This window comes from Pseudopipra pipra, chromosome 3 (genome assembly GCF_036250125.1).
Source record: "Pseudopipra pipra isolate bDixPip1 chromosome 3, bDixPip1.hap1, whole genome shotgun sequence".
Taxonomy (NCBI): domain Eukaryota; kingdom Metazoa; phylum Chordata; class Aves; order Passeriformes; family Pipridae; genus Pseudopipra; species Pseudopipra pipra.
This window is the reverse complement of record NC_087551.1, coordinates 939,335-949,344: the sequence shown is the minus strand read 5'-3', so window position 1 is coordinate 949,344 and position 10,010 is coordinate 939,335. Positions and strand designations below refer to the sequence as shown.

General features: G+C 57.2%; 1 protein-coding gene across 1 annotated transcript; it reads left to right on the top strand.

Moving 5' to 3' along the window:
- Window positions 1-577: 577 nt before the first annotated feature.
- Window positions 578-9,917, top strand: NAPB (NSF attachment protein beta). Its single transcript, XM_064650935.1, has 11 exons — window positions 578-721; window positions 2,868-2,947; window positions 3,245-3,361; window positions 4,673-4,719; window positions 4,823-4,900; window positions 5,609-5,664; window positions 5,884-5,968; window positions 6,581-6,685; window positions 6,948-7,016; window positions 7,204-7,254; window positions 8,127-9,917. The coding sequence occupies exons 1-11, from the start codon at window positions 624-626 to the stop codon at window positions 8,229-8,231; spliced, it is 891 nt and encodes a 296-aa protein (XP_064507005.1). The 5' UTR covers window positions 578-623; the 3' UTR covers window positions 8,232-9,917.
- The last annotated feature ends 93 nt before the right edge of the window (window positions 9,918-10,010 follow it).

The following is a 10,010-nucleotide window of genomic DNA, read 5'->3' as shown; positions in this document are numbered from 1 at the left end:
GAGTGGCTGCTCAGGAGTATGGAATTCCATCATCCCAGGGAAGGATCGGGCAGGAATGTCCCGGTTTCCCCCGTGTAGGGACGTTGCTGATCAGCCCCCTGTGCTCAGGCAACGGGGGCAGGACACAGGTGCGAGCGAGGCCCGTTTTCTGCCCTTTCTCCTGCCTTTTTCCTTGGGGCGGGATATTCCCAGGAAAGGGCAGCCCTCCTCCGTGGAGCCTGAGCTTCGGCTGTCCTGCGTTACGGGAGAGCTAATTCCCTGGAAACCTGGAGAGTGGCACAAATAAAAGCAGCATCGGAGCTGCAGGAAAACACCTCCAGGATCGAGCTGACCCAGATCCAACAGCGCTGGATCCCGCTCCCCTTCCCTGGGAATTCAGCACTGGAAGCTCCCGAAGGAATCCATCTTTGGGAACGACTAAAGGGGTCCCAGCTTTCACACCCCCCCCGGGACGAGCCGGTCTCTCCCACGTGTGCCGAGCGCAGCCGGGCATCCATCCGGGATCCATCCGGGATCCATCCCGCATCCCGGATCCCGCATCCTGCGCGCGCCCCGCCCCGCGCACGCGCCCGCCGCGCTCCGGGTGCCGCGGAGGAGGAGGAGGAGGAAGAGCATCGGGAGCGATGGACAGCGCGGGGAAGGAGCGGGAGGCCGTGCAGCTCATGGCCGAGGCCGAGAAGCGGGTGAAGGGCTCGCACTCCTTCCTCAGGGGGCTCTTCGGGTGAGCGCGGCGGGGGAGCCCCGGCTCCTGCATCCCCCCTTCTCCCGGCTCCTGCATTCCCGGCCTCTGCATCCCCATCTCTCCCGGCTCCTGCATCCTCCAGGCTCCTGCACACTCCCCCCGCAATTCCTGCATTCATCCTTCTCCCGATTATTGCAGACCCCCAACTCCTGTATCCCCCTCTCCATCTCCTGCGCCCCCTTCCCCATCTCCTGCCCCCACTCTAGCTCCTGAGCTCACCAGCTCCATGATCCCTCTTTTTCCCAGCTCTTGTATCCCCCCTCCCCAGCTCCTGTATCCCTCCTCTTCCCAGCTCCTGCATCACCTCTTCCCAGCTCCTGTATCCCCCCTCTTCCCAGCTTCTGTATCCCTCCCTTTCCCATCTCCTGCCCCTCCTCTGTCTCCTGTATCCCACTTTCCCCATTTTTCTGTCCCTCGTCCCCATCTCCCGCCTCTCATTCCCATCTCCTGTATTCCCCCCCTTTCCCATCTCCTGCCTCCCCTTCCCAGCTCCTGTATCCACCATTCCCCAGTTCCTGCCCCCCCCTTCCCATCTCTTGCACCCTCGCCGAGGGATGGACACCCCCCCTCCCATTTCCTACATCCCCATCTCTCCTGTTTTCCCAATCCCACCCCCCGGTGTTGGTGAGGGTCTCACGGAGCAGGGCTGATCCAGCAGCTCCCCCATCCCGCTCCAATCCCCCCCGGAGCAGCCCCTCCTGCCCATGGACACAGGGATGTGCCGAGCGCTCTCGGCCTCTGCAGCTCCTGACCCTCATCCCTGCATCCGGCTCCTCGCTCATCCCGGCTTTATCCCGGGGGGGAATCATCTCCCGGCCACCACGTCACCGGGATTCACCCCGGCGAGGCCGGGCTCTCCCAAAATCCCGGGTGGCACCGGCTCTGCTCCGGCTGCTGCGGCCGGAGAAAATGGCAGAGCCGCCTTTTCCCTGCTCCCGGCGCTATTCCTGGCAGCAGGGTGGTGGGTTTGGCCACCTCCATCTGGGATTTTAAGGAAAGAGCGTTCCTGGAGCGATGCTCCGTGAAGGCCTGGACCGTTTCTATCCGTGGGCCTGGAAAAATCAGCTGCCGCAGCCCCTGAAACCACAAGTTTTAAATAGAAATTCCGGCCCGGCCTCTGGGCAGATTAATCAGGCAGGGCCCGCTCCGGGGGCATAATCCGGGCGGCAAATTCCTGAAAATCCTTGGAGCGAACCGACAGAGATTTCGAGAGGGAGAATTTTTAATTTTCGTGGCTAAAAATAGACGCAGGAAAAAATTAAAAGAGGAGGGAAAGGTGGCGGGGGGTGACTCGGCTCTTGGCATCTTTTCCCGGGAAACGGCGTGTCCAGGCCTCCCGGTGTCCAGGCAAATACCTTCTCCGCACCCGGGCTCTTCCTGGAATTGCCCCATTCCCTTTGCTTAAGTGTTTTTGTTCCTTTATTTTTATTTTTTGGGGGTTAAAAAGGCTCTGTTTTGGAGGCCTTGCCGGTGTAGCGTTACCTGGCACCGCCTCCCTTGGCTTTGGCTCATTCCAGAGGCAGCTTTCAAGGGCAAGGAATGATCCAAAAATCCCGCCTGTGCTTCGAAAGGAACCGTGGTCGGCTGCCAGAGGGAGGGAGGGAGGGAGGGAGGGGAAAAAAAAAGGCCAGGATTCCCAAGGGATGGAAAAAAAGGAAATAATCCACGTTGTGAGCTGGGGCGTGAAGGGATTTAAGAACCGGGTGGATTTGGCACTTGGGGACGGGGGTTTGGGGGCTTTGGGATGTTGGACTTGGTGTTCTCAGGGGGATTTTCCCACCTTAAGGATTCTGGGATTGTTCCCTGGGAGCAGAGCCTCCCACCTGGCTCCACCCTCCTGTCAGGGAGTTGTCAGAAGGTCCCCCCTGAGCCTCCTCTTCTCCGGGATTCCGGGACAAAATCTGCATTTCCTTAACAGAAACATCGACCTCCTCTGTCTGGCATCTTGGAATTTGGGGAGAGACCCCAAATCCAGGATTCCCCTCCCAGCAGCACATTTTAACATGAGGGGGGGATCGGCCTCATTGAGCCCAGAGGGGCCGAATCTCCCGATCCCGATTTCCGCTCCAGGGCCGGAGTTCCTTCCTGTCCCTGTCCCTCAAGGGATATTCCCACTGAATTCCAGGGGCAACACCCGTGTGGAGGAGGCCTGTGAGATGTACACCAGGGCTGCCAACATGTTCAAGATCGCCAAAAACTGGAGTGGTGAGTCCAATCCCTGCGTGTGGGGGGGTCCCTCATCCCGGGATGAGCCGCGAGGGCCCGAACGCCTTCCCGTGAGTTATCCCAGGCTGTTCCCGTGGGGAATGGGCTCTACGCCCCTGCAATTCCTCCTATTTAAATACTGGGAGGGCGGGCATCCTGAAGGATCTTCAATGAATTTTAAGCTGGTAATCCTGCTGGGAAGCCCACATTCCCAAACCCCCCCCAGCCCGGGTCCTGGAAGAGGCGTGATCCCACTCATTCCAGGGGTTCACAAGATCCCTGTCCCTTCTCTCCCAGCGGCAGGAAACGCCTTCTGCCAGGCAGCCAAGCTCCACATGCAGCTCCAGAGCAAGCACGACTCGGCCACCAGCTTCGTGGACGCTGGGAATGCCTACAAAAAAGCGGATCCGCAAGGTAAGGGAGCGGAATCCGGGAGTGGAATCCGGGATTGTTCCCAGCCGAGCGCTCAGTGGCAGCGGAGGAGCACTCCTGCTTCTCTGGAAGAGGCTTTGGGATGATGCAGGCGGGTCCTGGCGTCTCCTCTTGGCTGTGCCAAAGCTTTGCTGGGATTTGGGATGCCGTGTTGGCTGGGAAGTGCTGCCCCTTGGCAGTTTCCATCCTGGTTTGGCTTGTCTGGAGGGAAGTAGTGGCTTCTTGGAATGCTTCAGGCAGGTCGCTGGGCTGGATCCCAGTGGGATCCCTGTCTTGTCCCGGGGCTTTCCCCGCTCCTGACCTCTGATGGGATGAGAATAAAGGATCTGGGATTCCTTAAACCTGGTTGCAAAGAGCAGGGTTTGTGCTTTTTGGGAAGGGCTCCGATCCCCCTTTCCCTAGCTCAGGGTGTGGAAGCAAACCCCCCACCTCCCCACCAGCATTATCCCTCTTTTCCTCTGCTGGGGGGCCGATGGAACAAACCCAGGGCGGGTAAAACCCTTTTATAGCAGTAAACCTCCCGAATTCCCAAGGAAACGGCAGCCCCCAGGGATGGATGCTTTGAATCCAGGTTGTTTGTAGCTGGCCCACCCCAGTGTTGGAGCGTTCCCCTTGGGAATTGCAGACCCCCAATTCCTGCGACCCCCCCCAACTGCTGTATCCCCCTCTCCATCTCCTGCGCCCCCTCTAGCTCCTGACCTCCCCCAGCTCCAGGATCCCCCCTTTTCCCAGCTCCTGTATCCCCCCTCTTCCCAGCTCCTGCATCACCTCTTCTCAGCTTCTGTATCCCTCCCTTTCTCATCTCCTACCCCTCCTCTGTCTCCTGTATCCCACTTTCCCCATTTTTCTGTCCCTCATCCCCATCTCCTGCCTCCCCTTCCCATCTCCTGTATCCCCTGCCTTTCCCAGCTCCTGCCACCCCCTTCCCATCTCCTGCCTCCCCTTCCCAGCTCCTGTATCCACCATTCCCCAGTTCCTGCACCCCCTTCCCATCTCTTGCACCCTCGCTGAGGGATGGACACCCCCCCTCCCATTTCCTACATCCCCATCTCTCCCGTTTTCCCAATCCCACCTCCCCGGTGTGGGTGAGGGTCTCTCTCTCCGGGTTCTGGAGTGGATGGGGGCGATGGGGGCGCTGGGGCTGTGGGTTTGGGGTTGCAGACACGAGGTGTGTCGTTCCAGGCGGGTGAGTAGGTGCTCCTTGGAGAGGCTGGAGCGCAGGGAACGCTCCGGCCGGGATGGGGGGCGCGGGCGGGGCCGGCTGACGCTGTTGTCTCTCCGCACACGCTGCAGAGGCCATCAACTGCCTAAACGCGGCCATCGACATCTACACCGACATGGTAAGGGCACCCCGGGCGCCCCCAGGGGCTGCCTCGCAGGTCATCCCGCCTCACAGCCCCTTCCCTCCCTTCCCTGCCTTTTCCCTCCCCCTCCCTGCCCTAGGGACGCTTCACCATCGCCGCCAAGCACCACATCACCATCGCCGAGATCTACGAGGCCGAGCTGGTCGACATCGAGAAGGTGAGGATCTGACTCCCACCTTGGGGGTGGGCAGGCCCTGGCACAGCCTTCCCCGAGAAACCTGTGGATTCCCCGTCCCTGGAAGCGTCCAGGGATGTCCAGTCCTCCGGGAGCAGGAGGGATAGCAGGAGATGTCCCTGCCCGTGGCTCGTCTTTAATCCCTTCTGACCCAAACCATTCCGTGACTGTGTGATTTCCTTGGCAATAATTCCCAGTGTCTGGCACTGGGATTCCTCACATAGGTGCAGTCTGGCCACAGCTTGGAGTCAGTGGTTTTCCCAGCCCGGAGCAATCCCAAGCCTCTCCTGTGCCGAGTGGCGCCGGCGGAACGCTCCGGTGGGAATCCACGTGACTGAGACGGCGTTTCCCGTCGGAAAAGTGCTTTGGGAGTGTCGTGGGGCAGTTTTAGAGCTGTTTCTGTCACTGCCAGCCCACAGTGGAGCACTGACTCCCTCACTGCCATTCCCAAGCTCCCTGAGCAGGAATCCCGCTGTGGATCTCCTGCTGGAAGTTTGCAGGATACAAGTCAGTGGGATTTAGGTGTTATTTCCTGGGGAATGATTTGCTTCCTCAGCTCTGCTCTGCTGGACCCCATTTATCCCCATGGATGCCAGTGCTGCCTCTCCAGGCGCAGCCCTGCCATTTCAGGAGTGACTGATCCCAGAAGGATTGATCCAGGAATATTGATCCCGGTGTTTCTGTCCCCAGGCCATCGCTCACTACGAACAGGCCGCGGATTATTACAAAGGAGAGGAGTCCAACAGGCAAGTGCTCGGGATCGGCGGGAAGGGCTGGAGCAGGGATCCATCCCAGACATCCTAGAACCAAGGTGGTTTTAACTGGGGCTGTTACAAAGGGGATTCCTCTAAACCCCAGCTGTTGGCTCCCAGTTTTCTCTGCCTGGAGGGGTAGAGGTGGTGCTGGGGCGTGGGCCGGTGTATTCCCGGGACACAGGGCATGATTTTTGGGATGTGGATTTGCAGCTCAGCCAACAAGTGTCTGCTGAAGGTGGCAGCCTACGCAGCGCAGCTGGAGCAGTACCAGAAGGCCATCGAGATCTATGAGCAGGTGAGGAGCAGCCGCTCCATCCCGTGGGATACAAATCCTCTTCCCGAGGGAAAGCGGCTCGCTGGGCTGGGCTCGCCAAGTTGCCAAGGCCTGGAATCCATGGAATTGTTTAGGTTGGGAAAGCCCTCTGGGATCGGGGTGCAACTGTTCCCCCACCCCATGTCCCCAGGGGTCACATCCACCGTTTTTGCTGTTGTATCCAGCAGAAGGCTGGGAGAAGGCTGTAAAAATTCCGCCTTGGATCGTATCTACGACTCCATCCGGCAGAAAATTCCCCCCCCCGCCCCCAGATTTATCAGCTCTGCCTTTGTGTGGGATATTTACCTGGGAATACCCACAGTGCTGCCTTTGTGCTTCCAGAGGGTTTATATTGCAGCAGGACTTGTTTTCCCCTCTCCTCCTCAGCCAGGATAAATCCCCCCCCAGCCTGGTGGGATCTGACTTCCCTTGGGATGAGTTAAAGCCTCCCTGATTCCCAACAGCCACCGGCAGTTTTTCCACGTGTTTTCATTTGCAGCCATGTGGCTCTGGGTGGAATTTTAATTGGCTGCCCTGTTTTTAATCCAGGCTTTCCTTTCCCAACCCTTTTTCCATGTTTTTTTCTGTGTCCAGGTGGGAACAAACACGATGGATAACCCCCTGCTCAAGTACAGCGCCAAGGAATATTTCTTCAAAGCCGCCCTCTGCCACTTCATCGTGGACGAGCTGAACGCCAAGGTCGGTTATCCCAGAATTCCTGATCCCCCCTCATGACCCTGGGCTGGCTGGGAGGAGCTCAGTGGGCTCACAGCCCTCATCCCAAACCCCCTGACCCCTCCTCCTCAGGGACTTGGGTGGCTGTCACACGGGCGGAATCTCTGCACACCACAGTGTCCCGTTGGAATTCTGGTGGATAACTTTCCCAAGTTTGAGGATGGGAAGGCAAATCCTTAAAAAAATACCAGGAATTGTGTGTGAAGGGTTCTCTTCTCTCTTCCAGCTCGCGCTGGAGAAATACGAAGAAATGTTCCCGGCGTTCACAGATTCCCGGGAATGCAAGCTATTGAAAGTGAGTACACCAGGGTGCTCTCTTGCACTTTTCCATGATTTTTCTCACTTTTCCCAACATTTTAGAGGACATCAGCCTCGCTGTGCCCTGGGTTTGGCCCTGACCTGGGTGTTTTCCACGGGACATGTGGGATGAGGTGCCGGAGTGGGAACAGAGCCTTTCCTCATTTTTCCTGGTGTTTTCCTAGAAACTGCTGGAAGCCCACGAGGAGCAGAACAGCGAGGCCTACACCGAGGCAGTAAGTGGGCATGGATTCCCTTGGGAATGGTGGCTCCTTCCTCCCCTCTCTTTTGGGATGTGTGTGCCCTGTTCCAGGCCAGGGAAGCTGTGGAGAGGGGCCGGGAGCGGAGCTGCTCCAGCAAGGCCCCAGCCTCCTACTTCACAATTCCCAGTTTTTCACAGAGAGTTAAGTAAAGATCCCACCTGGGTTTGCTCCAGCTCCTTTGGTGTTTGACAGGGGCTTAAAGTGCTCTGGGTGGACTTGGAGAGACTTTGCCCTGTGCCTTTTCCCTTTTTTTCCCCCTTCCCACTTTTTTCCCTCCTCTTCATTTTTTCCCCCTTCTCCTTTTTTTTCCTCTTTCCCCCTTTTCTCCCTTTCCTCTTTTTTCCCCTTTCCCCTCCTCTTTTTTCCCCATTGTCCTCCTCTTTTTTCCCCTTCCCCCCTTTTTCTCCCCCTTTATTTCACCCCCTTATTTCCCCCCTTCTTTCTCCAGCCCTTTTTTTGCTGCCCTCTTTTTTCCCCTTTCTCCCTTTTCCACACCTTCCCCCTTTTTCCTCCCCTCCCTTTTCCCCCCTTACTTTCCCCTTTTATCCCCCCCTCTTTCCCCCCCTTTTCCCTCTTGTTTTTCCCTCTTTTTTCCCCACCCCTTTATTTTCCCTCCCCTTATTTCCCCCTTCCCTTTTTTCCCTCCACCCTTTTTGCCCCCCTTATTTTTCCTCCCTTATTTTTCCCCCTTATTTTCCCTGCCTTATTCCCCCTGTACCCCCTCCTTTTTCCCCCTTTTCTTTCCCCTTCCCTTTATTTCCCGGAATGCCCGAAGTGTTCCACTCCCTCCGTTCCAGCCTCTCTCCCTTGCCTCGGTCCCTGATCCCGGTTTTCCTCCGCTCCAGGTGAAGGAGTTCGACTCCATCTCCCGGCTGGACCAGTGGCTCACCACGATGCTGCTGCGCATCAAGAAAACCATCCAGGGGGAAGGGGACGGCGACCTCAAGTGACGCCCGCGGGCTCTTCCCGCCCGGCCGAGGACTATTCTGGGATACCTGGCCCACCCCCCCCTCGCTTTTATCCCGTCGCTTCCCACTCCCAGCGCCCCGCGTGTCCCTTTAGCTCCCGGGCCGGGCGGCTCCGGCGGATCCGAGGCGGGATCCGCTTCCTCCTCGGCTCTGGCGCTGCTCCACCCGGCGCCTGCACCCGCCGCTCCCGGTTTTCCTGCTGTTCTCCTGATTCCAGCATGTACATCTTTGGTCCAGGCCAGCGCAGCACAAAGTAACCGCTTCCCACCCCGTTGTGTTGTTCCCATTTCCCGGTTCTCGGTGGCCCCCTGTTGGATACGCTTGGATTTGGGGTTCTTTAAGCGTTTTTTTTTTTCCCGGTGCTAGTGAGAGGCTTTGGGATTTGGGAACTCCCACGCCCCCCCAACACGCTGCCCTAGTGCCGGAGGCATTCCAGGCTTGGGAACAGGAGCGCTGGGATCGGTGTTGGCCCCCACGGAGCCCCAGTCCAGGGCTGGTTTGTATCTCAGTGTCCAGCCTAAGGTTCTTCTTGGATGGATTTTCCCACTTTTACTTTGTGGTGTGTCCCATCCCTCCATCCCCAGAGTAACTTCCACATGAGTGATAATCTATTTTTGTACCTTTCTCTCCGTGTGAGCCAGGAACAATCCGTTAGTTCCAGGCCCCCCCCAAAGGTGTTGGCTGAGACCTGACATCCCACGGGAGCCTTGTTGGAATGTGGGTGCCAGGTGAGCGCAGTCTGCTTGGAAAAGGTGGAGACACGTTGAAAAATTCCTGCTGGAATTTACAGGTGTGTTTTAAACCACGTGGGGAGCGAGAGAGGATCGAGCTGCCTCTTTTTTTCCCGTGGATATATGGGAGTCTGTGCAATTTGCAACTCAGTTTTCTGTTCCAGGAGTGAGGAAGTCACTCATTAAGGGCTGCTTTGGGGAGTCCAGGCAGCCCCAGCCCCACGTTTCTCTGGAAAAAGGGAGAATTTTGGGGGGTGTTGCACTTTGGTTGGAATTTTGGTACTGGGGCAGAGCAGGGCTTGGCTCGGTGGGTGTCACTCTAGAAAGTGGCACTTGGTCTGTGCCCCGAGCTTCTGAAAACCAAAAAAAAAACCTGATCCATGCCAAATTATTATTGTTATTATTGATATTATTATTATTGTTCCTGCCCTTCCCGCTCCCTTCCTTCCTGCAGGCTGTTTGTAATCCCAAGTGGAGGGGAAAGCCCAGGTTTAGGAGGTGATCTCCCAGCTCAGTGTAGTTAATTCACTCCCACCCTTAGCAATGGCTTTGTTGTGTCCAGGATTAGGGGGAAGCACAGGCTGGGAGGCTCCACTTTTTCCCAGTGTTTTTTTTTTAGGCCTTGTCCTGTTCCCTCTCCCCGTTGTCAGTATTAAGCACAGGGGCTGTAGGATGTGGGTGGAGCAGAGGGGTCTGTTCCCACACCCCTACACCTGGTAGTTGTGTGTGAGTAGGCTCAGCATGTCCTCCGGTGTATCCATGGTGAACTGTGACCGTCTCCAGGTGACAATCCGCCACCTACTCCGCTGTATTCCCCCCCTGACCCCCCCACTTCCATCACTCTCTACTCGGAAAACTTATTAATGAAATGGCCTTAGCAGGAATATCATGTTTTGTGTGACTCTGTACATGAATAAAGTGAAAATCATGGATGTAAGGAGAAGGAGAAGTGGTTTTTCTGGGAAAGGCAAGAGGCTGGAGCCTGGTGTGATGACGGAGGGGAGCAGGTGCAGTGTTTCCTTCAATCCCT

Excerpts from the sequence above, each read along its gene's own strand:
- NAPB (XM_064650935.1), top strand. The coding sequence starts at position 624 with ATGGACAGCGCGGGGAAGGAGCGGGAGGCCGTGCAGCTCATGGCCGAG. Across the intron at positions 3,362-4,672 it reads CAAAAAAGCGGATCCGCAAG|AGGCCATCAACTGCCTAAAC; the intron begins GTAAGGGAGCGG and ends CACACGCTGCAG. Across the intron at positions 5,665-5,883 it reads AAAGGAGAGGAGTCCAACAG|CTCAGCCAACAAGTGTCTGC; the intron begins GCAAGTGCTCGG and ends GTGGATTTGCAG.